The sequence below is a fragment of the Felis catus genome, chromosome A2 (genome assembly GCF_018350175.1).
Source record: "Felis catus isolate Fca126 chromosome A2, F.catus_Fca126_mat1.0, whole genome shotgun sequence".
NCBI classification, from domain to species: Eukaryota; Metazoa; Chordata; class Mammalia; order Carnivora; family Felidae; genus Felis; species Felis catus.
Window position 1 is genome coordinate 13,001,695 of NC_058369.1, and position 27,472 is coordinate 13,029,166.

General features: G+C 54.3%; 3 protein-coding genes across 4 annotated transcripts; 1 reads left to right on the forward strand and 2 right to left on the reverse strand.

Annotated features, from left to right (window-relative positions):
* Nucleotides 1-812: 812 nt before the first annotated feature.
* On the forward strand, nt 813-6,381 carry MVB12A (multivesicular body subunit 12A). 2 transcript variants are annotated; one of them, XM_003982040.5, is made up of 9 exons: nt 1,396-1,579; nt 1,670-1,768; nt 1,899-1,995; nt 3,301-3,427; nt 4,213-4,332; nt 4,408-4,514; nt 4,753-4,814; nt 5,115-5,171; nt 5,347-6,381. In XM_003982040.5, the coding sequence occupies exons 1-9, from the start codon at nt 1,490-1,492 to the stop codon at nt 5,407-5,409; spliced, it is 822 nt and encodes a 273-aa protein (XP_003982089.1). In that variant the 5' UTR covers nt 1,396-1,489; the 3' UTR covers nt 5,410-6,381. The 2 variants fall into 2 exon arrangements, with proteins under 2 accessions (XP_006928646.2, XP_003982089.1); XM_006928584.4 differs by lacking the exon at nt 1,899-1,995 and having other exon boundaries at nt 813-1,579.
* A 6,030-nt stretch (nt 6,382-12,411) lies between these two features.
* Nucleotides 12,412-19,857, reverse strand: TMEM221 (transmembrane protein 221). Its single transcript, XM_003982041.5, has 3 exons — nt 19,279-19,857; nt 17,129-17,214; nt 12,412-13,849 (listed from the first exon to the last, which is right to left on the reverse strand). Exons 1-3 carry the CDS (start codon nt 19,596-19,598, stop codon nt 13,380-13,382), a joined length of 876 nt encoding a protein of 291 aa, XP_003982090.1. The 5' UTR covers nt 19,599-19,857; the 3' UTR covers nt 12,412-13,379.
* A 1,398-nt stretch (nt 19,858-21,255) lies between these two features.
* Nucleotides 21,256-25,219, reverse strand: NXNL1 (nucleoredoxin like 1). Its single transcript, XM_011280048.4, has 2 exons — nt 24,715-25,219; nt 21,256-21,798 (listed from the first exon to the last, which is right to left on the reverse strand). The coding sequence occupies exons 1-2, from the start codon at nt 25,038-25,040 to the stop codon at nt 21,468-21,470; spliced, it is 657 nt and encodes a 218-aa protein (XP_011278350.3). The 5' UTR covers nt 25,041-25,219; the 3' UTR covers nt 21,256-21,467.
* Nucleotides 25,220-27,472: the final 2,253 nt, after the last annotated feature.

The following is a 27,472-nucleotide window of genomic DNA, read 5'->3' on the forward strand; positions in this document are numbered from 1 at the left end:
TGAACCCACATTCCTCCTAAGTACTAGGAGACTGGGGTATTTCTAGGGGAGCCCATGGTTAGTTCCCTCCTGTATCTCATTATTGGGTCATCTTTTCCAAGATGTTTGTTTCTTATGGGCATCGACATTCAAATGTTGTATACTTTTCATACGTCACTAAATACTCCTTTTTTTCCCCCTCCCTTCAATCATTTATGCATACAAAAACCAGACAGTGGGCCAACCCGTGATATTGCAGAAAACTGAAAAATATGTTAGAGTAGATAATACCTTGTTCCCTATTTTTTTCGTATTTCCCCCCCAGAGGGGTGTAAAAGCATGTTACCGTATTAAATACTTTATATCTCATTAAAAAAACCTAATTGTGTCTGGGAATGATGGAATAGGCAGTTAGTTACACCTGAGCTGGGGGCAAGGGCTGTGAAACACAGGTCACACATTAGAAGCCTGGGGGCACAACATTTTGACTTTGTGGCTTTCAACATCTTGGCCTTGTGGCTTCCACCAAGGTTGGCCAACCAAGAACCACAGGTGCAGAACCTGCGGTCTCCTCTCCAACTTCTACCGCAGGGTGATTGCCTATGTTCACTCTAATATATTTACATTGCGGTTTCGACCCCCACCCGCTACCCTTCTGGGGGGAAGGTGGCCATGACACTTCCGGCAAGAAACTTGTAGGGCCCCAAACTTCCCCTCCCAATAAATAGGAGGAGTCCCTTAGATGATTGGAAACCACCCTAGCTAGGACCCACAAACAGAAAACGAAAAGACACCCCTAGCCTCTTGGCAGTTGCCATCTCTGGGCCTGCCCGCTCTCCTACCTTGAAAGTGTACGGTTCTTAAAAAGCTTCTTTGTGCTTGCTGCCTTCCTTCTTAGCTGTCTTTACTCAAGCGCGGATCCTCAGGTTATTCTTTCGTGGGGAATCCAAGACCTCCATTCACACAACGCAGAATCTCCCACCGGTAACATGAACAACTCCTCAAGTTACACACGATTTCATGGTTCACGGTGGTCCGTACTTTTTGTTATTTAAACTAATAGCTGCATAACCCATGGACGTTTCCTTTGGGATGACTTCCTAGAACTACAATTACAGTTTTTCAAATCTCTTCCCTAAATGTCCAAACGTGTCCCTGGAGAAGCCGATACCGCAAGGAATTCTGGGGAACGTAGTTCTGGTTTGGGGCAAGCAAGACCTCGGCGCTGAGTAGAAACACTTCTGGAGGAAGTGGCTGGGCGTGAGAAGGAGACGAGACGATTTTCCGCAAATGTCGCTCATGTGCGCCTGCGCGGTGCACGGGGGCGTGACTTCATGTTCCCACGCGATTGGTCAGCCGTCTTCCAGGCACGCGCAGACAGCCCCCTCCCCCGCCCCGCCTTTCGCACGGTCCTCTGGGAGCTGTAGTTCAGACTCCTGCCCTAACACGGCCGCGGGTCGTCGGCTCGGACATCTGAGGCCGTCCCGGCCTTCGGCTCTGGGCTCGGAGGATGGATCCAGGACCCGGGACCGACACGGCGCCGCTGGCTGGCCTGGTCTGGTCGTCGGCTTCGGCGCCTCCGCCACGGGGATTCAGTGCGGTGAGCGACGTCGGGGGCCGGGGATCAAGTGGGGGCACAGGCGGCCGCGTCGGGGTAGGATCCTGGCTCTGACTCCCGTCCACATCGTAGATCTCCTGCACCGTGGAGGGGACGCCCGCCAACTTCGGCAAGAGCTTCGCGCAGAAGTCTGGCTACTTTCTGTGCTTCAATTCTTTGGGCAGCCTAGAGGTAAGGGGCGCCCACCTTCGGAATCCCCGGGGTCAGCCCACTCCCCCGTCCATTTGCGGGGCCCTCCGCCAGGGGCGCTGTTCCTGCTGCAGCATGACTGTCGGTGTGTCCTCCCCTTCCTCCCTCTCAGAATCCGCAGGAGAATGTGGTGACCGATATCCAGGTCCTGGTGGACAAGAGCCCCCTCCCACCGGGCTTTTCCCCGGTCTGCGACCCCCTGGACTCCAGTGAGGCCCGCGTCCGAGACTGGGGGCGGGGTGGGGGGCCGCGTTCGGGTCCCTGTGGGCAGGACCAGGGAGGGGCGGAGGGACGACAGGCACTTGTTTTCCGAGCCTCGACTGCCCACTCGGTGCACTGGGTAATGACAGAGCCCGCTGAGGCGTCGAGCTCTGCTCCAGGGCGGGGCCACATGCCCCGCCCTGCGTAAAAATGTGCCATTGGCACAGCCTTTGTCCCAGAGTAAGAGTCATGACTTGTTTTATTACTGTTCCTGCTATATCTTCTTAACTGGTAGCCAAGTAGAACCCTCGCCATTTCCACGCCTTTTCATTCCCAAGCTTTTGCACAGTTTCCTCTGCCTGGAGCACCTGTCTTCGACTCTTGGGGCTAGTTAATGCTTGATTCTCCCTCAGGTCTCTGTTTAGTCCCCGCCCCTTCTGACTCCTATAGCCCTGGTGCTGCCCTTCCAGCCCCGACCACCCTGCTTTCCAGCCACCTGGCTCTCCCTGCCTCTCACTGTGTCTTGTCATGTGTATTTGGGTTTTTTTATTTTTTATTTTTATCTTTTATTTTTGAGAGAGACAGACAGAAAACTAGCAGGGGAGGGGCAGAGAGAAAGGAAGACACAGAATCTGAAGCCGGCTCCAAGCTCCAAGCTGTCAGCACAGAGCCCGACGCGGGGCTCGAACTCACAAACCGCGAGATCATGACCTGAGCCGAAGTCGGACGCTTAACCGACTGAGCCACCCAAGCACCCCTTGTCATGTATATTTGACTCTCAGGGTATATCTATTGATATTAGAGTCGGCAAGCATTTTACGTACAGGTCCAGATAGTAAATATTTTAGGCTTTGCAGGCCAGATAGTGTCTGTTGCCTTTTCCCTCCATAATCCTTTAAAAATGTGAAAACCGTTCTTAGCTGTACAAAAGCAGATCTTGGCGTCTTTTGGCTCACGGGCCAGAGTTTGCTGACCCCTGGATTAGCGGACTAAGGAAAAGTGAGGCTGGCAGGGCCAGGATGGGCACTCAGTTCCATCCGATTCCACAGCTACCCACCCTTGCCATAGGTGTGCACGGTCACCCCATGAATGCCTCTCCATGTCACCAAAGATAGGCCTGCCCCAATGGCCCCGAAAGGCTACATGGAGTCCCCTCCTATGGCTATACCATTCATGACTCAACCACTGACCTAAAGCTATCCAGGTAGCTGCCTTAAATAGCACCCTGGCAAGCGTCATCCTGGAGCCATCTTTGGGTCTGTGCTCTGCTTCTTTCCTCTTCTCACTCCCTTGCCCCCCACCCCCACTCCCAGAGGCCTCTGTGTCCAAGAAGAAACGCATGTGTATGAAGCTGGTGCCCCTGGGGGCTGCAGACACAGCTGTGTTTGATGTCCGGCTGAGTGGGAAGACCAAGACGGTGCCTGGATACCTGCGAGTAGGGTAGGGCCCCCCCCCTTACCCTCCCCCCACCTCTGGCCTCCTCCCTTGCCCTCCAAGTCCCATATCTGCCCTGCTGACCCTCAGGGAGTCTCCTGAGGTCTCCTGTGCTGCCTTTTTAAAAAAAAAATTTTTTTAAGTTTGTTGAGAGAGAGAGAGAGAGAGAGAGTGCATGGGGGGGTGAGGGAGGGGCAGAGAGCGAAGGAGAGAATCCCAAGCAGTCCCCGCAAACCGACCTGGGGCTCCAACCCCACACGAACTGTTGAGATCATGACCTGAGCTAAAACCAGCAGCTGGATGCTTAACCGACTGAGCCACCCAGGCCTTCTCCTGTGCCTTCGACCGCTTACCTGGGCCTCAGTTTCCACGTGTTAAAGTCTCCTTACTTGTTTATTTTATCTGGAGAGGGAGGAGGGGCAGAGAGAGGGGAAAAGAGAATCCCAAGCAGGCTCTGCGCTGTCGGCTCAAAGCCCCACGTGGGGCTCGATCTCACGCACCATGAGATCAGGACCTGAGCTGAACTCAAGAGTCCGATGCTTAACCGGCTGAGCCACCCAGGCACCCCCTCAATTTCCGCACCGTAAAACAGGAGTAATTGTATCAATCTTGTAGGGTTCTTGTGAAGAGTGAGTTGATGGGTCTGAAACGCACACTGTGGTGATCTGACCCAGCAATATTAACTAGGATGTTGCTCAGGGTGCGGGCTGCGATGCTGAAAGGAAAATCCCCCAAAGGGCTGGGGTCACCCCATCAGGCTAGGACCCCTCCCTACTTCTCTCTCCTTCTAGGGACATGGGAGGCTTTGCCATTTGGTGCAAGAAGGCCAAGGCCCCCAGGCCGGTGCCCAAGCCCCGAGCTCTCAGCCGGGACATGCGGGGCCTCTCCCTGGACCCACCTGCCCAGCCCAGGTGAGTCCTCAGGCTTGGGAAGGGGGCGGCCATGGGGGGAGTTAGGCCTGACCTGTGCTGTCCTGCCTCCACCAGCAAGGGCGGCTTTCCAGAGCGGACCCTGTCCCGGGTGGGCTCTCGGGCATCTACTCTGCGGAGGAGCGACTCCATCTATGAGGCCTCCAACCTCTACGGCATCTCAGGTGAGCGCCGAGCAAAAAACTGAGGCACGGGAGCGGGGGGTGGGGGGGTGAGGGCAAGGCTTACCCAAGGTTGAATAGCCGGGAAGGGGTGGAACCAGGGTTGGAACCAGGCCTGGGCCTCCCCCATTTTGTAGAGATTGGGGGGTGGGGATGGCGTGAGCCCCTCTGCTTAGGGTGGGCGGCAGGCAGGCCTCAAGTCTCCTGTGCCTCAGCCTCTGTCCTCACTCGCTCTCCTCAGCCATGGATGGTGTTCCTTTCACACTGCACCCGCGATTTGAGGGCAAGAGCTGTGGCCCCCTGGTGAGTCTACGCTGGGCGCTGGGGGCGCCTGGGGCTGCCCCTGTCAGTGGCAGGGAGGGTCATCCGTGCCTCCAGTGCCCCAGCACAGAGGTCCCTGTTCCTGGGTTGGAGGAAGCTGGAGGGTCTCAGGCTCGGAATGGGGCATCAGGAGGGACAACTGGATACTGGTGGCCCCAGGCAGTGGCAGGAAGGGTGAGGGGATGTTCAGGCCAATACTGAGGGAGACCCTCCTTGAGGTTCAAGGAATGGGGGTTCCAGGTTGGGGTCCCCGCCCGGGGCTGATCTGCCTCTGCCCGCCAGGCCTTCTCTGCCTTTGCCGATCTGACCATCAAGTCACTGGCGGATATTGAGGAGGAGGTGGGTGCAGGGCCCCGGGTGGCATGCTGGGGTAGGGGTGGGGGTTCTCCCCTCCCTTCCCGTCGCCCCAGGCTCCCCCAGCCACACCCCGTCTCCCAAAGGCTGGAGATCGCCGAGTCCCTAGTGGTTTCCACCCCCTCACTCACTCTGTGCCCTCCTCGCTCCGCCTCCCCAGTATAACTACGGCTTTGTGGTGGAGAAGACTGCGGCTGCGCGCCTGCCCCCCAGCGTCTCGTAGCCCTTCGTCAGCCCCAGGGAAGAGCCCCCCCTGCCGGACACCCGGGACTGGCAGCCACCCCGCCCCACAGCATCTTGGGAATCTTGGTGGCGCAGGGCATTTTAGACCCTCCGCCACGCAGTGGAGCGACAGCCCTGGAGAAGGGGGCAGGACCAGTCGGCTCGGTGATGGGGTCTCTCGCCCCCTGGGCCCTGCAGGGCAGGGGTGGGGGCTGGACGGAAACCAGTGCCTTCAAGTCATTTGTGTCAAAACTCTCCGGTGCCTGGAGGCCACGCGGGCGCCCTCCTGGCAATAAACACCGCCCTGCGCTCGCCGTCTGGAGTCCTGATCCCGGCCGCCGGTCCTCTGTGGTTCAAGGTGTTCACCACGCACGCGCGGCACGAGCCAGGGGGCGGAGGTGGCCCCAGTGCAGGACATCTAAGGCGGCGCTGCCACCACTCGCCTTCTACAGAGGGGGAATCAGGCTCCGCGAGTGCCTGAGCCGGGAACGTAGGTCACAGAGAAGACCTGGTCCGCCCCTCCAGCATTGCGCAAAACGCGAATAATCGTTTCAGTCACATTGATATTGCGGGGACCCCAGCCCCAACACCTGATGCGCAGCGTCTCTTTCAGTCTTCCCGCACCCCGGTGGGAAGCCCCGGTTTTGTCGCGTTTTACGGAGCGGGAAACTGAGGCAGGGGCCGCTAAGGTCACAGCTGGGATCTGAACCCAGGGCCTGCTGTCTGAACTTTCGAGCTGTTCTACGTGTCTCTTTTCCTCTGCCGGGTGACGGGTACGTTCCGTCCATTCTCATTATTGGCGGTAATTAGGTCCCTTAATGTCACAGCGAAAACTGAGTTAGGGAGTACCGGATCCCATGGGGGGTTCCTACCAGCCTTTGGTCACATTTTTGTCAAGCAATCGGTACCGGGCCTTGTGTGTGTGTTTCAAGACCCCGTGTTTAATACATACTGCTGATTAGTTAATGTTGAACTTCCGGCCGATAGCGCTGTTAACTTATGCCTGAACAAAGTTCATCGAACCCACACATTTTCTCCAGGAGGCACATCGCTGCCTTCTTGCGTGTGGGGACATTAGGTAGCACGAAGCACTACACGTGGGGACATTTTTATTTTTATTTTTAAGTTTATTTATTTTGAGGGGGCGGGGAAAGGCAGAGACAGAGGGGGAGAGAGAATCCCAAGCTGCCTGTGCCCTGACAGCGCACAGCCAAGTGCAGGGCTTTAACCCCCCAACCATGAGGTCGTGACCTGAGCCAAGTCCGAGGCACCGATCAGGCGCCTTGGGGGCTTTCTTAAACAACAAAGTTGCCGATGAAAAAGCACAACGATGTGAAAAACCTGCCACTAGGTAGACCACAAAAAGGCCACCTGTTTACGGTCTGAGGGGTGAAACAAGCCGCCAGAGTGTCACCACGTTCCGCCTCAGCTGGGAATGGGTCCCCCAGTGATTCAAATCCCCCCCCCCCCCGCCCCGTGCGTGTCCTTGAATGGCCGCAAAGTGCGCAAGTATTGGCTAGGGGGTGGGGTACAAGTGAATTTCAGCCAGTAGAACTCACAAATACGGAATCCGTGAAGAATAGGCTGGACCCATTTGTTAAACGAATAGCCCCAGACTAACACCATTTTTCTCCCATATCCGTGCTCCTTCCTTTAATGCTCTGTCTTCCCTAGGTCCCCACAGCTTCCGGGTGGCCCAGGTCCTGCTGCGGTCGGGAACATCCCCAGATCTCTGTGGCTTCGAAAGGCTAAGGCTTAGTTTTCATTCATCCCACGGGCCCATGGCAGAGCAGCCCCAGACTCGGCTGGTCACAGTCCCTGAAATCCGCCTGAAGGGGCTGCCACCATCCCCTGGCGACACTGGGGGGCGGACTCCAAAAGGTCTTGCACCATCAGTTAAATGCCCGGGCCTGGAAGTGCCTTTGTCAAAGTTCTGCTCACGGGTCATCAGTCAGAACGCGCCCCACTGGGCCCCCAGAAGGGTTGTGCCACCCACTTTTTTAAAAATAACTTTTTTTTAATGTTTTTTTTTGAGACAGAGAGAGAGAGAGAGACCGAGTGCGAGTCGGGAGGGGCAGAGAGACAGGGAGACACAGATTCGGAAGCAGGCTCCGGGCTCTGAGCTGTCAGCACAGAGCCCGACGCGGGGTTTGAACCCACGAACCGCGAGATCATGATCTGAGCTGAAGCCGGAGGCTTAACCGACCGAGCCACCCAGGCGCCCCTGTACCCCCCACTTGTACCCCCTGTCCTGGGGGTCTGAGGGGAGAGACAGCAAGCTGTCCCGGAGAGGTGGGCGAGGGGAAACCGTAAAATGTGCCCCTCCCCCATACACTTCGGCTGCCTTGGGAAAACTAGGCCTTTGGTCGAAGACATCTCCCCACCTCTCCCCTCTCTGGGCACACACAGCACCTGCCAGGTCCCGCCCAGGCTGCTGTGGCGCCGGCCGTGGAATCTGATCTGCCCGGGAAGTAAAGGCTGTTTGTTCTCCCTGGTCGCCTTCTTGGCCACCCCGAAACCAGCTTCAGATCACTTTCCAGGGCATCCGCGGGTGACCAGGGGCCCCCCAGATGAGCCATCCTGGCCTCGGATCCAACTGGGCTTGCTGTCATCGCCAGGCCAATGACCCTGCAAAATCCCAACCCTCTGGGCCCCACAGGGCCTCAGGACAGCCTGGGGAAGGTCCGGGAGAATCGCCATGGAGCCCACCCACCCACTCCTGACTTGGGCCACATCGATCCTGACTGCTATGGCTGAGCTCACATCTTGGGCTACAGAGAAGGGAGCCAAAGCTTTATCCTTCCTGCCCAGGCACTGAGACTGAGGCGTCACAGGGCAAGATGAGGTCCCAGCTGCACTGCTCACTAGCTGGTGACCCTGAGCTGTGGCTTAACCTCTCTATGCCTCAGTTTCTCCATCTTTCCAATGGCAATCTCAATGGTCCTTACCTCTCAAAGGTCCTTACCTTACCTGACCCAGGGATCGAACCCGTGAACCGGGAGATCATGACCTGAGCTGAGATTTCATTGCTAGAGTTCATGGTATGGATGTACCAGTCTGGTCACCTGTTGATGAGCACGTGGGTTGTCTCTCATTCGTGGCCACTGAGCAAAACTACTCCGAGCACTGTTGTACGCGTCTTTTGAGGAACGCACTCATCCCGTTGTGGAGATGCCCTGAGTGGAGATTGTGGGTGGTAGGCGAGGCCTGGGTTCATCTTCAGCAGATACAGCCAAGCAGATGTCCGAGGCTCTTTGGACCAACGCACCCCCTCACTCACAAGGAATGAGAGTTCCAGTGACTCCGTGTCTTCACCAACACTTGGCACTGTCCGACTTCAGCTCAGGTCATGATCTCACAGTGCGTGGGTTCGAGCCCCGCGTCGGGCTCTGTGCTGACAGCTCGGAGCCCGGAGCCCCCTTCAGATTCTGTGTCTCCCTCTCTCTCTGCCCCTCCCTCACTTGCACTCACTCTGTCTCAAAAATAAAGAAATAAACATTAAAAAATAATATGCTCATAAATTGTTTTTTTGTGTGTGGGGAGGGGGGATACGCCCCTTGTTGTGCTGAGCCACTTCCTTCAAGGTGGCCTCTGGCCTTCCATTCTAAATGTCACCAGCACAGAGGACGCCAGCTGCATTCTGCCACTTACAGCAGATTGCGTGTGCAGAAGAAGTGAAGGAGGGAGACCGGTTGCTGCCTCAAGGGGACAACAACAGTGATGCCTGTGTGAGTCAGGCATGGTGTTTGGCACATGGTGGGCATCTAAACATCAATAGTTCTTCTCATCCAGAGATAGCGTGGTTAAGTGCTTTTGGTATCCCTCCCCCGCCCCACTCATGCCTACTGTTGCAAAAATGCAACACAGCTCAAGCAGATGCTATCTGTGCCCCACCTCCCATCCATCCCATCCATGTTCCTCTCCACATATTGTCACTCGCAACAATTATCTGCAACCTTGCCTGGGGTTTGTGTGGCCACAGGTGTCCAGCTGGTGCGTAGGGAAGACCAGAAGTATGAGGGGTTAATCTCTCTCTAAGCAATGCCTGATGGTGGTCAGAGGATAACCACCCCAGCCCTGATCCCTTGTGTTGGGACCACTCTGCTGGGTGTGCTCTATGCTGTCTGCCAGAGTTCCCCAGCAGGAGGGAACCCTGGTTGCCACCCCCCCAACCCCGGGCACTGTGTCCTCACTGGTGCCCCTGAAGGGCTCTGGGACTTCTGGGCGTAACCTCCCACATAAGCAAACCACATCCCCCAAATCATCTCAAGGTGTGATTCTGAGGATCCCAATCCAAGGCTACGTCTTTGAGAGACGTTGTCCACACGCTAAGTCCCACCGGGATGCCAACCACTGCTTTTGTTTGCGTGGTCTGTGAAATGAATGGAGACATCGATACCCTTTCTGATTTGGTCCTCACAGCTGTTTGGTGGAGAAGGTTACCTGATTTTATTAAAAAAAAATTGTGTTAATGCTTATTTGATTTTGAGAGAGAGAGAGAGAAACAGAGCACGAGCGGGGGAAGGGCAGAGAGAGAGAGGGAGACGCAGAATCCGGAGCAGGCTCCAGGCTCCGAGCTGTCAGCACGGAGCCCGACGCGGGGCTCGAACCCACGCACTGCGAGATCATGACCCGGGCCGAAGTTGGCTGCTTAATTGACTGAGCCACTCAGGCGCCCCCAAGGTTACCTGATTTTATAAAGAAGGAAACTGAGGTTGCAGGCTGCATGACTGTTCGCTGGGCCAGATCTGTCCCAGTTCCTGGAGCACCAAACCCTTATCGGGTACCCAGGACACAGAGCAACCTGAGCATCTGGTTCCAGCCCCGGGACAACCTGATTCCGGCTGAGATACGAGGACGCTTGGCGCCCCTTCCAGGGCACGGCTGGCAAGGGGGGCACGTTTCGGCCGGGCTGTGGGCATTGTTCCCAGCCGGCCTTCTGAGCCGGAACCTTGCATAGCTTCCCAAGAGGATGAGCAGGGGTCAGACTGGGATGAGGCTCGCGAGCTCGTGGGGTGCAACGTTCAAGGAGCTCGTTTTAGTTCAGAGGCCCATCTGCTCCCGCAGGAGGCCTGAGAGCAAGTGCCTCCTTAATTATTATTTTTTTAATTGGGGTGAAATTCACATCACACCCAACTCGCCATTTGAAAGCGGACAATTCAGTAGCATTTCGTGCACTGACAAGATTGTGCAGCTGTCACCACTGTCTAGTTCTAGAACATTTCTTTTTTTTTTCTTTTTTAATGTTTATTTATTTTTTGAGAGAGAGAGAGAGAGAGAGAGAGAGAGAATATGTGAGCGGGGGAGGGGCAGAGAGAGCGGGAGGCACAGAATCCAAAGCAGGCTCCAGGCTGCGAGCTGTCAGCACAGAGCCCGAGGCGGGGCTCGAACTCATGAACTGAGAGATCATGGCCTGAGCTAAAGTCAGACGCTTAACCGACTGAGCCACCCAGGTGCTCCTAGTTCCAGAACATTTCTATCACCCGGAAAGGAAACCCTGTCCTCACGAGCAGTTAGCAGCATTCTCTTCCTCCAACCACTCATCTGTCTCTATGGATCTGCCTGCTCTGGATGTTTCCTATGCATGGAATCACACACTGCGTGGCCTTTTGTGTCTGACTTCTTTCCCTCAGCGTGATGTTTTCACGGTCATCCACCTTGCAGTGCTGTGTCAATGCTTCGTCCCTTCTTATGGCTGAGTAAATATTCCATTGTATGTATATTTTTTTACCCACTTACCTGTTGAGGGACACTTGGGTTGTTTCTACCTTTTGTGACTAGTGCTGCCGTGAACATGTTTGCGAAAGAGTTTGTTGGAATCCCTGTTTTCAATTCTTTTAGGCCTCCAATTTTGCACCCACACCCCGGTCCTTGCCCTGGGGACGAGGCTGAGGGGTCCGTCCAGCTTCTGGTTCCCCTGCCCGCTGCAGATGAGGCACTCCTCCCTGGCAGGCAGCTGTGGTCCTCCCTCCTCTGCTCCTCTCCCACCCTCTCGGAGCCCTCGGGGCCTGCCCCATTCCAGGGGATTCTCCGAAACCGCAGTTCCCAGGGTTTCTCGGTCACCTGCTCTGGCCTGGAGCCCACTGTGAGCTTCCAGCCATCGCCACCACGTGGCCTCACAGCCTGGGCCTCGGTCTTCCCATCTGCAAGTGGGGTTGTCCTGAAGATTCACCGAGGCCAGGAAAGTGCCTGGCATGTGCCCGCAGAACCAGGCTTGTGAGAAGGATGGGACACTTATTCTTTTGTTTGTTTGTTTTTTAAAGTAAGCTCTATGCCCAACGTGGGGCTTGAACTCACGACTCCAAGATCAAGAGTCACATGCTCTACTGACAGCCTGTCAGGGGCCCCAACATTTATTCTGGTTTTATCTTCACTGATATTTATCATGCTCCCCGAGAACCTATGTTACTGGCTACCCCACATGTCAGGCACCCTCTGGAATGTTCGTGTGTGTTCTCTCCCCACTCCCCCAGCAAGGAGGTGTTCTGTGCAGCTTCCTGGTGGCTCTGGGAGGTGGCAGCCAGAGTCAGTGGGCCACCTGGGTCTGGGTATATCTGATCAGCAGGGTCCCTGCCAGGGTCACGCTTGGGGACTAACCGCCCCCCACCCCCACCCTCCCGCTGCCACCGCTGGGTGCTGTCACCTCTCTGACCTTTGGAAAGTGTCCTAGGGGGGCTTTAAGCCACTATGTGGCTGAGTCACCGCTACTCCGTGGGCCTTGGAGTACCTCTGTGGTCCAGGAAGGGACATATTGGGAGAATTCTGGGGATATCTGTCCATTTGGGGTCGGGATGAAGGCCAGGCATCCCTACCCACCCCACCCCCGGTGAAATTTACATACATGAGGATTTGTGGGACCTGGGTCCCTGACTGAGGTCTACAAGGAACATACCCTTGCTCCCCACTTCTGCCTCCTCACCCCACTCCTGTCACTCCATCCATCACCCCGGGCCTGGGCTTGGCCACACAGCATGTTTGGATGTGGCTCAAGTGACAAAGGAGATAGTGAGGGTCGGAGTTTATTTGAGGGTCATGCAGAACGGGAGGGGGGGGCCAGGGCCTCTGGAGACCCTGAGGGCTCTGAGTTATCCACTCCAAGCCTTGTCAGTTTCGTGAGCCCCAGAAAGTGGTCATCGACCCCGCCTTTTCCTGCCACCACGCACCCCACCCGACTGACAATGGCACAGGTTGACATGCATGGAGGACCTACTGTGCACAGGCACCTGGAATGGCTTACACCGAGTCTCCCAGGAGCCCTAGGAGAAGAAGCTGCTTCTGTCCCCATTTTATAGACAAGGAAAGTGAGACACAGAGGAGCGAAGTCTCTGCCACAGCCAGAAGTCTGGGCCCAGCCCCTCAGGTTTACCCGTGGCCCTGGGTTGCTCTGAGCTCAGCACACACAGATTTCAAATGCTCACAGCCCGGAAGACGTTGCAGAGTCTGAGACTTGCACTGTCAGCAGCACGGGGGTTTACAGAACCCAGGTTCAAATCCTGCCTCTGACGCTCAGTACTGGCCATGGGACTCCTGGTGAGTCACTGCCCCTCTCTGGACCTCGGTTTCCTCATCTGTAAAATGGATGGAGACATTTAGAGAACCACGGCATAAGCCCAACCCTCCCTCCTGCCTATAACATCTGGATAACTACATTTCCCAGCCTCCCCTGCCGCGAGATGTGGCCATGTGACTGTTCTCGCCAGTGAGGTATAAACAGGAGGGCCCCCAGGCTTCCTGGGGAGATTTCCAGAAGATATCGAGCCTGCCCTGGCCTCTGCCTTTCCCTCTGAGAGGAGATGAAGGCTGGAGCCCTGGCAGCCATTTTGTGCCATGAAGCAACCTTCAGGACAAAAACCAGGGATGCTGTGAATGGAGAAATCAAGTCATACTGCTACTATGGCTGAGCCTAGACTTATCTTTACAGAATCCTCTTCCTGCTGCCTGATCCCAGGTCTCTGTCCCTGGTCCCTGGGTTCACACCAGGGTGGAGTCCTTCCCTGAGCCCCCTGGCCTGTGGCCCAGCATGCTGCGCATCTCATGGGTGATCCCTTCCCAGTGCCCCCTGCCAGCTGACAGTGTCCGGTGCATGCGGGATAAAGGCAGGCTGCCCTCCCAGCCTCCTCCCTTGGCCGTAGGCGCTGTAGCAGCACCCGTGGGTCTGACGGGGTCCCCAGGTTCTGGGAAGGATGAGTAGGGGGTCCGGTGGTGGGTACCCTGCTGGGGCTGAGCCCTGGGGCTGGCCTTGGAGACTTCAGCAGGACGGACAGGATCCTCTTCAAAGTGCGGTGGGGACAGTTCGTGGAGGCCACGGCGGGTGGCCCGGGCAGCTCGGACCAGAGTGTGGGTCAGTGCTGCCACCAGGACCAGAGCACCCACTCCGAGGATGGAGGCGGCGGCCGCACCTGTCTCGATCTCAAAGAGCAGCAGGGCGTAGATGGACAGTGCTGGAAAAACAAACGGCTCTCATTCACTTAGTCCACAAACGTTTGCTCCCCAAACCCTGGGAGAGCTCCCCAAACAGAGGGCAGTCACAGACACCCATACAACATGCTAGGCACACAGCTTCACCCATCTAATCCTCTCACATCGTTGTCACATCCATTTCACTATAAAATGGTAAACTTCCGTGCCTTATCATGTGTACTTGACTACAACTGAAACAACCCAGATCTCAGGCTTTCTGAATCCTGGTGATTAACTTTCAGTGAATCACAGCCCCTCTCTGGCCTCAGGTTGCTGGTCTGAACAAGGCTGTTGCTGACCTGACCTTGAGGACCGACCTGTACTAGTTTTCTGTTGGCTTGTCCAACGCCCAGTTGGCATCATTCTTTTTGATGAGGACCGTCCTGTGCATGGTAGGACACTGAGCAGCTTTCTACCCACGAGGCACAATAGCGTTCCCTCCTGCCCTGTCATGACAATCAAAGATGTCTCCAGACATCGCCAAATGTTCGCTGGGTCAGCAGAATCAGTTCCCATTGAGAACCACTGGTCTAGTGCTTACCCTCACCCTGATTGCTAACGTAGGAGCACTGACCCAACTCTCCGGCATCAGTGTTATGTATGGTACTAGGCTTGGCCAATCAGAGCATTGATTCCTCCGGTTATAGTGATTGGTGCAGGGCTAGCACATGATCCGAGCTCAGCCAATCAGAGCCTGTCCTGGGACTGCTGACTGGGATACGGGTAGGGAGGAATTTTCTTACAGCAGCAGCAGGGGACTTGGTGGTGGAGAAGCCCAGAGTGAATGGAAGACTTCTTGACACTTTGTGGGCTGTTTTTATGCTTTCTTCAGCTGTGCACTTTTGTTAAAAAAAAAAAATTGGGGGTGCCTGGGTGGCGCAGTTGGTTAAGCGTCCGACTTCAGCCAGGTCACGATCTCGCGGTCCGTGAGTTCGAGCCCCACGTCAGGCTCTGGGCTGATGGCTCGGAGCCTGGAGCCTGTTTCCGATTCTGTGTCTCCCTCTCTCTCTGCCCCTCCCCCGTTCATGCTCTGTCTCTCTCTGTCCCAAAAATAAATAAACGTTGAAAAAAAAATTAAAAATAAAAAAAAATTGTTTTTATTTCATTTTTCAGGGGGGGGCAGGGGCAGAGAGAGAGGGAGATCTGAAGCAGGCTCCAGGCTCTGAGCTGTCAGCACAGAGCCCGATGCGGGGCTCGAACTCACGGAGTGTGAGATCGTGACCTGAGCTGAAGTCGGACGCTTAACCGACGGAGCCACCCAGGCGCCCCTACACTTTTGCTTTTAAGATGCCACACTGCATCATGTTTGACATATTAAAATGAGGCCAAGGACCTTTTTTGCTCTAAACATTTTTTAAAGCGTGTGTGTTTTGCTTTGTTTTTTTAATTATTCTTTTGGCTCTGGTCAGCAACGATGGCTAATTGGATGATTGGCTGGACGTGGTCACGAATTCTTGCTGAGTGAGGTCACCTAACCTCAAAAAAGAATCTAAATGGGAGCTGAACAAATTCTTAATTTAACACTTAATGAGGCTGACATGGTTACCTTTTTTTTTTCTCTCTTTGTGAGTTTTCTTGTATATTAGAACGAGCATATCTTATTCTCCAAGTCTCCAACATTTTTTTTTTTTTTGCCAGCCTGTGAAAAGGCTCAAGGTCGTGGGCATGGTGTCAAAAGCACTTACAGACACAGGCATCTTTCTCAGGGGATAGCAGATTAACAGGTGACGCAAGAGGCATTTCTGATTACCGTGTTTGATCACCTGGATCCAGCTGCACCTGAGGCCAACCACCCGTGACCTTCACAGATACACGAGTCACCCCCTCCACTCTCCTTTTTTTTTTTTTTAATTTTTTTTAACGTTTATTTATTTTTGAGACAGAGAGAGACAGAGCATGAACGGGGGAGGGGCAGAGAGAGAGGGAGACACAGAATCGGAAGCAGGCTCCAAGCCATCAGCCCAGAGCCCCATGCGGGGCTCGAACTCACGGACCGTGAGATCGTGACCTGAGCTGAAGTCAGACGCTCAACCGACTGAGCCACCCAGGCGCCCCTCCACTCTCCTTTTTTTATTATTTTTTTATTTTTTTAGATTTTTTTTTTCAACATTTATTTATTTTTGGGACAGAGAGAGACAGAGCATGAACGGGGGATGGGCAGAGAGAGAGGGAGAGACAGAATCGGAAACAGGCTCCAGGCTCTGAGCCATCAGCCCAGAGCCTGACGCGGGGCTCGAACTCACGGACCGCAAGATCGTGACCTGGCTGAAGTCGGTCGCTTAACCGACTGCGCCACCCAGGCGCCCCCACTCTCCTTTTTTTAAAGAAAACTCACATCCGGAGCATTTTATTAAGTCAAGCAACAAAAGTTCTGCAGGGTTCCCTGCAGGTGATATACCCGTATGTACACCTGTATTCCCATAATGAACCCTGGGCTCGCATCTCACAAAGAAATATTTTAAGTATATCTTCTAAACTTCTGTTGCTCTGTCGCAGGAATGAGAGTGAGGCAATCATAGCAAATGCCTTGTTTTTCATTCAGCTGGAAATTATTTTCTTCCAGTAAAACAGGTTGCTTAGCGATCTCATGTGTGATTCAGCACCGAACCTGCAGCCCCATCAACACATTTTCCAAGATTAGAACAAAACAGAAGATGTCAGGAGTCTCTTTAAAGAGACTTGATGATTTGATTCCTTTACCCGCAAGCGTGGGTGAGAGACTGTTGAGCTAAGAAAAATTATTACAAGTCAGGGAAGGAAAGCCAGTGCGGCACATTCTTTCTTTTTGCTCTGCTTCCTGTTTTGGGATTTACAACTGCATTTCTGGTTTATAAAGCAGTTTGTTTGTTTTTTTTACTTAAGGCATTCTTGAGCTGGAGGTTCTGATATTTATGAGCAAATGGATTTTGCTAAGACCAACCTGTGAAACACTATCTCTAGAAAACCACCAAGGACATGATACTTTTGTTCAAACCAGACGTCGAAAAGCTGATGAATCCAAAAGGGTTCTGAAGGCAACTACTGCTCGTGGACCACCCTCCCCCCCACTGGAGTCAGATGCTTTCATGGGCTTTTGCGGGGATTCACCCTGAATGCCCTCAGCGATTCTCTAAGGTGGGGACGGTACACGTCCCCACTTTACCGGTGAGAAAACCGGGACGCAAGGGAGTCTGCCGAAGGTCCCAGAGCAAGAAAGTGTGTCAGACAAAGCCACCCCAGCCTGGGGCTCTACCCCCCACATCCCCTCCCCCGGCACGCACCTGCTAAGTAGACAGAGACCCCGCAGCAGAAGAGGCCAAGGGCCACGTGTCTGAGGAGGCGGCAGTCATAGAGAAACCAGTCAGACCTAGGAGGGTGGGGGGGCAGGAAGAAAAAGGGCTCAGGGGGTGGGGCTGGTGGGGGGAAGCCAGGGAGGAGAAGGAGGGGGAGCTTTGGGGGATCTGAGTTGTGTGTGAGGACCTAACCATCTATCCAGCCATCGGTCTCTCCATCTACCCGCTCATCCATCCTGCTGGGTAAAGGTCCACTACCATTTACCACCCACTAATTTCCATCGGCTGTTCAACCACACAGCCAGCCAGCCATTTAGCAAGGCCCTATTGATCCACCCATCCACTTATTTAAACAGCCACCGTCCGTCCATCCATCTATCTGCCATTCACCACCCAACTACGCACCCGTCTGTCCATCCATCCTTCACCCACCCACCTCCCGCTCACCATCAAATGGATCCGACCACCTATCCACCTGGCCGTTCATCCTTCGCTCACCACTCACCCATCCACCACCCATCTCCTGTGACCCATCCACGCACATCAGTCCATTCACACATCCAGCACTCACGGAGCAGCTATTCTGCGGGGACCCTTGTTAGACACCTGCCTTCCGTTGTTTTACAGACCACAAACTTATTTGGGACACGAAGAGACGGAGCTCAACTTGCCATCAGAGGGGACAGAAACGGGGATTCCCGAGGGCTGAGGCGGACCGAGGACTTAGTTTTGCGCCTGGCACTGGGCTGAGTGCTTCGCCGTGTGCGTTCTTCCTTCCCCACTCCTCGAGGCTTAGGAAAGCCTCTGCCATCACTCACCTCCCACCGACACAGTGGAAGTGGCCTCCTCTCTGCTCTCACCTTTTTTGCACAGTGGCTGGAGGGGGTGATTTCAAACCTAAGTCAGGTCACATGCCCCTCCTTGCTCACAACTCTCTCAGGCAGAGCAAACCCCCAAAGTCTGCACCACAGCACAGAAGCCCAGGATGGTCTATTTCCTCTGATTTCCTTACCCTTATCTCCCTCATCTCTCCCTCCAGCCACACCAATCACCTCAAGCTCATTCCTGCCCCAGGGCCTTTGCACATGCTGCCCCTCCTCCCCCTCATCACAGTCCTCCAGATCCGCTGCCTCTTTTCCTCTTTCAAGTCTCAGCGCAAGCCTCCCCGGATGGTCCCACACTTACCCTTTCCGCTTCCACCACATCACCCCATTTTCTTCCTTTCCCAGCATTCAGCCTCACTTCACATTTCTGATCTGGCTTGTCTCTATGGTCTACCCCACCAGGGCCGGTCTGGGTCCACCTGGTTCCTGCTGTGTCCTCTATTTCCAGTGCTGGGTCAGCCCCCTGCAGGTGCCCAATACATATTGGTCCACTGACTCCCTGAGCTATCGAATGAATAGGTCTACTCCAAATGGTGGACGTTCCCATCTGCTCAAATCCATGGAATCCTGGACCAATGATTCTGGCTCTCCTCCCCGGGGCATCCTGGAGGGAAACACTTGGATGTGGGGCCGCCGAGTCCTTGACTCAAGGAAGGTCCCTCACTCTACATTCACTGCCTGCCCCCCGCGCCCCCCCCCCTCCCCAGGGTTCATGTTCCGGAGCTCAGATGCCCGAGCCAGGGCACAGGCTCTGTCTCTATCAGAATCAAATTCAAATCCAGTCCGCCCACTTCCAAATCAGGCAGCCCAGAGAGCTCAGCCGACCCTGTCCCCCCTGTCGGAGCCGCAGTTACAAAGGGAGGCAGTAACGTTCAGCCGCCGCGGGGCGAAGGGGGTGGGGGGGACTTCACTGAGCTAATCCTTGGAAAGCAAGAAGCACGAAGAGTTTGGGGAGCTAGCTGACCCTGGGCCCTCTATGAGCCTCAGTTTCCACCTCTGTAAAATTAGCACCTGCGGTAAATTTTCAACTACTATAGGATGGAGGGAGGGAGAGGTGATAGAAGTTGGGGATGGAGACAGAGGGGAGGAAGGCAGGGAGGGATGGAAGAAAGGAGAAGGGGAGAGGGGATAAGGGAAGATCCACTCCCCCCCCCAATCCCCCCCCCCCGCGCAACCTGAGGCCCAGAGAGGGGCGGCGGCTCGCGGGCTCGCCCAGCCCCCAGCCGGGCGTCGGGGTGGAGGGGCTTGTCCTACCTGCCGGGACCCGGCCCCCGCGCCAGTTCCGCGCCCAGGTGGCCGCAGAGCGCGGCGAGCAGAAGGCTGGTGAGGCCCAACACCAGGGCGAGCGCAGCAAGAGCGGCGGCCAGAGGCAGCAGCGCCCCGGCCGCGTCCTCGGGCAGCCCTGGGCCGGCGTCCAGCTCCGGGCCCAGCCCGTCGGCGCGCATTCCCCGCAGCTCCGCGCGGCCCGCCTGCAGCTGGAACAGCAGCTGCGCTCCCAGCGCCGCCAGCACCGCCGCCGGGATGCCCAGCAGGGTCATCGCGGCCAGCACCCGGCCCCCGTAAGACCGGGCCATGGTAGGGGTCCCGCGGGCCTGGGTGGGGGGCGGTCGAGGAATAAAAGAGATTTTTAGCGGCAGAGAAGTTGGGCGGGAGTCCAAGGGCCCCCAGGAGTTCCGAAAGGGGGCGGGACCGCAAGGGGTGTCTGAAAATTGGGGGGCCGTAGGGGGATTGGGACGCCGATCGCAGCGGGGATGAGGAAGCTCCGCGAAAACTTGGGACAAAGTCTTTTCTCCTCCCTCTGGGGACCCTGCGGGCGCCCCCTCCCGGCCTCCAGGTCCTGGCTGGGCGGGGCCGGCGCGGGGCGGGGCCAAGAAGAAACCGAGGTGGCCCCAAGAGCTGCAAAAGCTCGTGGTCGGATCCGGGGAGCCCCACAAGTCCCTAAATTCATTAAAGCGACCCCCCACTCCGCCCACTGTCTTAAGCACCTGTTTCACTGTTAAAAAAAAAAAAAAGGAAGCTTGAACAAATTTTTAAATCATTCACTTTTTAAAATTCTTTTCTAACGTTTATTCATTTTTGAGAGACAGAGGGTGAGTGGAGGAGGGGCAGAGAGAGAGGGAGACATAGGATCCGAAGCAGGCTCCCTGCTCTGAGCTGTCAGCACAGGGCCCGGCGAGGGGGGGGGGGGCTCAAACCCACCAACCCTGAGATCATGACCTGAGCCACCCAGGCGCCCCTTAAATAATTCACCTTGATATTTGGTCTCTTACCTGCAGTTGGCTGTGATTTCCCCTCTGTTCAACCTTTTTTCAAGGCTTTGCAGAAATGTTGCCTCCTGGGCGAGGCACTTCTGCACCCCCCTTGAGTGGGCACCCCTGTATCTTGCTACAAGTCTTTGGTTATTACTTATTTTTCAGTTTTAGAAATTGAGGTGAAGTTTACATGACATAAACGATGCTGAAGCGAACAATTCAGAGGCATTTAGTACATACACAATGTTGTGCACCCATCATGTCTGTCTAGTGCCGGAATATTTTCATCATCCCTAAGGGAGACCCCTCATTCCCCACCCCCCTCCTCCAGCCCCTGGCACTGATTTGCTTTCTGTATCTGGGTTTGCCTGTTCTGGACATTTTCTATAAATGGAGCCCGACAGTATGTGACTTTTTTGTGTCCGGTTCCTTTCACTGAGCATGTTTTGGATGTTCATCTATGTTGAGAGCACGTATCAGTGTTTCATTCCTTTTTACGGCTGAATAGCATTCCACGGGGTGGACGGACCACATTTCGTTTATTCATTTCTACGTTGTGAACATGCACATTCAGCCATTTGTCTGAGTCTGTTTTCATTTCTCTTGGGCGCGTACCTACTAGTGGAATTGCTGGTAAATGTGGTAAGTATATAGTTAACTTATCGAGGAACCCCCAGACTGCTCTCCACAGCGACTGCACCATTTTCCCTTCCCACCAGCCGCGCGCCAGGGTTCCAATTTCTTCATTTCCCTGCCAACGCGGGCTATTTTCTGGTTTTTGATTATAGCCATCCTACTGGGCGTGAGATGGTATCTCCTGGTGCTCTTGATTTGCGTTTCCCTAATGGCTAATGATGTGGAGCATCTTTTCATGCGCTTGGTTGGTTATTTGTGTATCTTCTTGGGAGAAGAAACTGCCTGTTCATGCCCTTTGCTTATTTTTGAATGGGTGGCCTGTCTTCTTGTCCCCCCCCCCCCCCCCCCCCCCGCAGCACTTTGAATCTTCTGAAGCCCTGCTGTTTCCTGGAGGTCTGAGCGCCCCTTCCTGTCCCCCCTCCCCCCCCGCGCTGGGCGTGGGTCCGCTGTTTCAGGGACAGCTGGATGTCTGCCTCAAGTGTCCACTGCTGTGTCCCTGTAGGGTCTGGGAGGGCACTCTTTGGGAAGTTCAGGAGTGTGCTCTGCGCAGGGGCCTCAGAACAGCCCCCCGTCCCCGCCCTCCGCCCCGCCCTCCCCCTCGGGGTCGTTCCCTCTCCTGGGGCCGCGTTTGCCCCGAGCCGCCGGGTCCACGCGGTACTTGCAGCGGCGCAGCGGCTCGGTGAGGCTCCGGGGCGCGGGGTCGTCCAGGTCCTCCGGCTGCAGGAAGTTGCGGTCCAGCACCTCCGCCGCCTCCTGCCAGTTGGCGAAGCAGGCGGGTCCCAGGCGCCGGATCTCGTCAGTTGCGTCGCGGGTGAGCACGTCCCCTCCAGGCTTGAGCACCACGACAGCCGGCAGGCGCTCCACGGAGAACTGGCGCCCGAGATCCCTGCGGGGCGGGCGGGTCAGTCCGGTTGGAAGCCCGTACCCGCCCCTGAGCTGGGGAGCCACACAGCCCTCCTCCCGGTACTTACTGAGCACCTGCTGTGTGCACTACCCCGTGCCAGGCGCTGGGGGAGCCCAGAGACGGGGCCAGGCCAGGCCTCAGTGGCCTCTGCACTGGGTGTCCAATACCTCAGACATGCTACCGCCTCAGGGCCTTTGCACTGGCCATGCCCTCTGCCTGGAGCACTCTCCCCGGACTTCTGTGGGTTAAGACCCTGTATGCTGGGTAGCCAACCTCAAATCTCAATGCCTCGCTCTCCCCTCTGCTGCGCTGTGCCTTTTAGCATCCAACGCACTGCACCGTTTATTTGTTTTTCCTCTTTTTTTTTTTTTTTATTTATTTATTTTGAGAGTGTGAAGGAGAGTGCTAGCAGGATAGGGACAGAGAGAGATAAAAAATCTCAAGCAGGATCCACACTTGTCAGTGCAGAGCCCGATGCGGGCACGAACTCAGGAACTGTAAGATCATGACCTGAGCCGAAGTCAGATGCTTAACCTACTGAGCCCCCTAGACCCCCCTATTTTTCCCCTTTATCATTTTTTTAAATTTTTTTTCAACGTTTATTCATTTTTGGGACAGAGAGAGACAGAGCATGAACGGGGGAGGGGCAGAGAGAGAGGGAGACACAGAATCGGAAACAGGCTCCAGGCTCTGAGCCATCAGCCCAGAGCCCGACGCGGGGCTCGAACTCACTGACCGCGAGATCGTGACCTGAGCTGAAGTCGGACGCTTAACCGACTGCGCCACCCAGGCGCCCCTCCCCTTTATCATTTTTGCCCACCATAGAATGTAGCTTCACTAGGGCACAGATTTCTGTCGCCATTCACCTGGGTCCCCAGTGCCTGAAACAGTATAGGGCACAGAATTGAGGCTCAGAAACTGTGTGGGATGAATGAATGAATCAATACTGATAAATGTCATAAAGAAATACCAAGCTGGGTAAGGGATTGGTGGTCAGAGAGGGCCTCTCCAAGGAGGTGATCTTTGAGCTCAAAGCTTCAGGATGAGGAGGGCACTGGGCAGCCAGGGTCCCAGGCAGAGGACACAGCCGTGCAAAGGCCCTGAGACGAGAGGGAGATTAGAGTGCAACCTTGATCAGAGGCCCTGCAGGCTCATAGTAAGGAGTTTCCATTTTGTCCCCAGTATGAGGGGAAGCCAGTGAGGAGCCATCCACGATCCCAGGAGACCCCAGACCAAACCTCCCATCTGGACCAGAATCACGCACAGACATTCTGAAGTACAGGGGGAGACCAGACTGAGCCCCTCATCCACAGTTGTTAATTTCCATCCACTGGGTTTTTGGGTGGCCCTTTTCTGGGCCTCTGCACAGAGAATGCATGGCACTTGTAAAGTCACACAGGACTTTACAGACTTAGCAAAAAGAGCAGGTCAGTGTTTGGCGATGATGCCCTCACAGCTGGCATTTCTGCCCTGGGAAGGGAAATGTTACCAGTTTGCCAGAAAGATCCCCCTCGGCTGCAGAGTGGCCAGGGGGAGTGAGCAAGTGTCCAAATCTGATAATGTTGGATGGACAACGAAGGTCTCCGGAAACTTCCAACTTGTGGAACAAAATTAATGAAATCTGTAAAGTGTCACAAAGTCTGAGATGCCCGCTCAAATGGCTCAGTGCATGCTCCAACGTGTGCCGAGAAAGAAAATCTGGCAAAATGTTAACAATTGTATTGTTAATTGTTTCGTTGTATGCTTCTCCCAACTTAAAAAAAAATTTTTTTAATGTTTTATTTTATATTTGAGAGAGAGAGAGTGAGAGAGACAGAGCATGAGCAGAGAGATGGAGACAGAATCCGAAGCAGGCTCCGGGCTCTGAGCTGTCAGCACAGAGCCTGATGTGGGGCTCGAACCCACGAGCAGTGAGATCATGACCTGAGCTGAACTCGGATGCTCAGCTGACTGAGGTGCCACACAGGTACCTCAAAAAGAAGGAAAGTTTTACCGCAGAAAAGGGGAAGATTCTTTTTTTTTTAACGTGTATTTATTTTTGAGAGAGAGAGAGAGAGAGAGAGAGCGGGAGTGAAGGAGGGGCAGAGAGAGAGGGAGACAGAAGATCCGAAGCAGGCTTTGCTTTTAATTCAGCCTCGATGCGAGGCTCGAACTCATGAACCATGAGAACGTGACCTGAGCTGAAGTTGGACATTGAACCAACTGAGCCACCCAGGCATCCCTGGGGAAGGTTCAAAAGTAGGAGCAAACTGCAATACCATTTATTGGGCAGCTCGGTGCAAAGCTCAAATCCATGCACCTCTCTCTCAGCTCCGATGCCCTCCCTGGCTCCCAGCTACTCTGAAGACCACACTCATACTTGTAAAGATGCGTTTGTGGCGCCGCCTGAGACCTGCAGACCTCTCACGCCTGTTACTCCTTACAGGTCCCCGAATTGGCTGTTCTTTGCCTGATGGCCTCCCAGCCTTTGCCCTCTGCCTGGAAGCCCTTCCCTCGCTTCACTCTTTCCCCTCCTATCCTCCCTTGGCCTTGGGGTCTCTCTAAAGGCACTGCCTCAGGGAAACATCCCCTGACCCCAAACCTCAGCAAGGTCTGCCCGTTATGTTCCCACGTGGTATCCTCCCTTTGTCCTCGGGAACACAACTGCAGTTTGTTATTATGTGTTTGAGTCTTTGTGTCATGTCTGTCTCCCCAGGTTGTAAGCTCCTTGGGAGCTAAATGGAAATGGGCATATGCACCCCTCCCCCCTGTGCACCCCCTAGGCTGGGTACAGAGTGCCACACAGGCCGTGCTCATCAATTCCAGATGGAAGGGAGGCAAGAATGAACGAATACTTCACTTTCAGCAGAAATAGCTCCTCCTCCAGGAAGCCCTCCCTGGCCTCTTCTCCCATCTCACCTCCTCAGGTCATCCTCGAAGGGCAGGAAGAGCCACTTTTTCGGCATGTCCCTGAGGAACAGATCCTGCTCCTCCTCTGTGGGGTCCTGGGACACGTACACCAGGGCCAGCTGGGCTGCCCGCAGCACGTAGAACTCATCTGTGAGCCGCACGAAGAAGTCCCTGAGGATGGGTGCGAAGGCCTGGCACTGTGGGCATGACCCAGCGCCAAAGAACAGCAGCACCAGGCGGTTCTCCAGCCTGTGGCTGAGCTCAGCCTCCGTGTCCAGCTCGTCCTGGTCGCTGTTGTTGCGAATCAGGACACGGCCAGAGAACAGGGAGGCCATGGCAGCCCCGGCCGGGAGCTGGGGACAGGGTGGAGGCACTGTGTGTGGCCCTGGGCCTGCTGGCTGGCTTCTGGTCCAGGATTAGGTATCTTTAAGGAGGCCAGTTCAAGACCTCACTAATCTGCCTACACCGTGACCTGATTCTGTGCTGCCTCCAAGGGCAGAGACAGGCCCCTGGGGGCTCCTTCTCTGGAGACAGCTAGAAACCCAATCTATTAAGGCACAGGATTGCAAAGGAAAACGGTCATACTGACATACGGGTGTGAAAATATTTTACTACGTTGTGACATAAAAATATATGTGCTTCTTCGTGAACTGAATGCATTCAGTAATCCAGATTCATGATGGCTCTACAAAGTATTGTGATTTCTTTTTTTTTTTGTTAGTGTTTTATTTTTTATTTTTGAGAGAGAGAGAGACAGACAGACAGAGCATGAGTGGGGGAGGGACAGACAGAGAGGGAACAAACTCACGGACTGCAAGATCATGACCTGAGCTGAAGTCGACAGAGCCACCCAGGTGCCCCCAAATATTGTGAGTTCTTTTTTTTTTTTTTAATTTTTTAAAATGTTTATTTATTTTTGAGAGAGAGACAGAATGTGAGTGGGTTAGGGGCAGAGAGAGAGGGAGACACAGAATCCGAAGCAGGCTCCAGGCTCTGAGCTGTCAGCACAGAACCCGATATGGGGCTCGAACTCATGAGCTGCGAGATCATGACCTGAGCTGAAGTCTTACGCTCAACCGACTGAGCCACCCAGGCGCCCCTTGTGATTTCTAAATCAAAATGAGCATTAGTGATATTTTGAGGTGTCTGCCTGCAACGGCCAGGCTGTGATATGAAATTACCTTTGATTTCCGCGGGAGACAAAGTCACAGGGCTGGCTGATACCTGCTTTGACAGGACATAAAAAAACACAGGCTAAATTCCAGGTAGAAGTGTTAAGATGGGGACGCCTGGGTGGCTCAGTCCATTAAGCGTCTGACTCTTGATTTCGGCTCAGGTCGTGATCTCACGGTTGGTGAGATAGAGCCTCACGATGAGGCTCTTCACTGACAGTGCAGAGTCAGCTTGGGATTTTCTCTCCCTCTCTCTCTCTCTCTCTCCACCTCCCCCACTCGTGCTTTCTCTCTCTCTCAAAGTACATAAACTTAAAAATAAATAAATAAAATATTTTTTAAGTGTAAAAATTAATAATGGGAAACCACACTAAAATGGAAGCGTGAGGCCAGAAGGGGGAGCTCACACCCTACCACTCCATATCAGTTACAGGAAGCAGTGTCAATTTCAGAACATCCAACAGGGGAATCCACAGGAAAGAATGATCAATTACAGTTCTCAACAGGAAAAGAGGGACATGCCGTCTCCTACAATAAGTCAACTACGCCTGACACTCAGCCAATTAACCATCATCACCCTGAACTCCTGCTTCTCTTTGATGGACTTTCCTTCAAAACAGCCCCTCCCAACTTCCTCCTTCTCTATAAAATAATGTTCATCTCCTTTGTTGGAATAGCCTACGGTTTTTGCCATAGTTTGCTTCTCCCGAATCACAATTCCCTGTTATAGCAAATAAACCCATTTTTTTTTGCTAGTAAACTGACTTTACTTATTTATTTTACTTATTTTTTTAAATTTTTTAACCTTTCTTTATTTTTGAGACAGAGAGACAGAGCATGAGTGGGGGAGGGGCAGAGAGCGAGGGAGACACAGAATCCGAAGCAGGCTCCAGGCGCCGAGCTGTCAGCACAGAGCCCGACGCGGGGCTCGAACTCACAAACTCTGAGATCATGACCTGAGCCGAAGTTGGGCACTTAACCGACGGAGCCACCCAGGCGCCCCTGTTTATTTGTTTTAATGTTTATTCATTTTTGAGAGAGACTGAGACAAGAGTGTGAGTAGGGGGAGGGGCAGAGAGACAGAGAGAGAGGGAGACACAGAATCTGAAGCAGGCTCCAGGCTTTGAGCTGTCAGCACAGAGCGAGACGCAGGGCTCAAACTCACGGACCATGAGATCCTGCCCTGAGCCGAAGTTGGACGCTTAACAGAGTGAGCCACGCAGGCACCCCACTAACTTTATCTTCAAAGTTAAGAGAAGGTACTGAAAATAAACATGTTTGGGTTTTTTTCTCCACCTTCCTGAATTCAGTCTGGACAGCCCACCTTAAGATCCCTTGGTAAGGTTGAAGACCATGGCCACAGTATTTTGCAGCCCCTTCTCATTAGGAGGAGATGGAAACTAGTTCCCCTCTCCTTGAATCTGGACTGGCTTCGTGACTTGCTTTGACCAACAGAATGCGGCAGAAGGTGTGAGTTTGGAAGATAAGTCTTATCCTTACTTCCCACTTTGATTCTCTTGGAATGCTGCCTCCTGATGCCCCATGTAAGGAAGCTGATCTAGCCCAGGAGCTGACAAAGCTTTTCTATAAAGGAC

Bases quoted from the DNA above. Each gene is read 5' to 3' on its own strand.
- TMEM221 (XM_003982041.5), bottom strand. From the start codon at position 19,598: ATGGCCCGGTCTTACGGGGGCCGGGTGCTGGCCGCGATGACCCTGCTG. The intron at 17,215-19,278 runs GTAGGACAAGCC...CCACCCTCCTAG, and splicing joins CGGGGGCCGGGTCCCGGCAG to GTCTGACTGGTTTCTCTATG. The intron at 13,850-17,128 runs GTGCGTGCCGGG...TTGTTTTTCCAG, and splicing joins GGTCTCTGTCTACTTAGCAG to CACTGTCCATCTACGCCCTG.
- MVB12A (XM_006928584.4), top strand. From the start codon at position 1,270: ATGTCGCTCATGTGCGCCTGCGCGGTGCACGGGGGCGTGACTTCATGT. The intron at 1,769-3,300 runs GTAAGGGGCGCC...CCCCACTCCCAG, and splicing joins ATTCTTTGGGCAGCCTAGAG to AGGCCTCTGTGTCCAAGAAG. The intron at 5,172-5,346 runs GTGGGTGCAGGG...CCGCCTCCCCAG, and splicing joins TGGCGGATATTGAGGAGGAG to TATAACTACGGCTTTGTGGT.
- NXNL1 (XM_011280048.4), bottom strand. From the start codon at position 25,040: ATGGCCTCCCTGTTCTCTGGCCGTGTCCTGATTCGCAACAACAGCGAC. The intron at 21,799-24,714 runs GTGAGATGGGAG...CCCGCCCCGCAG, and splicing joins TTCGAGGATGACCTGAGGAG to GGATCTCGGGCGCCAGTTCT.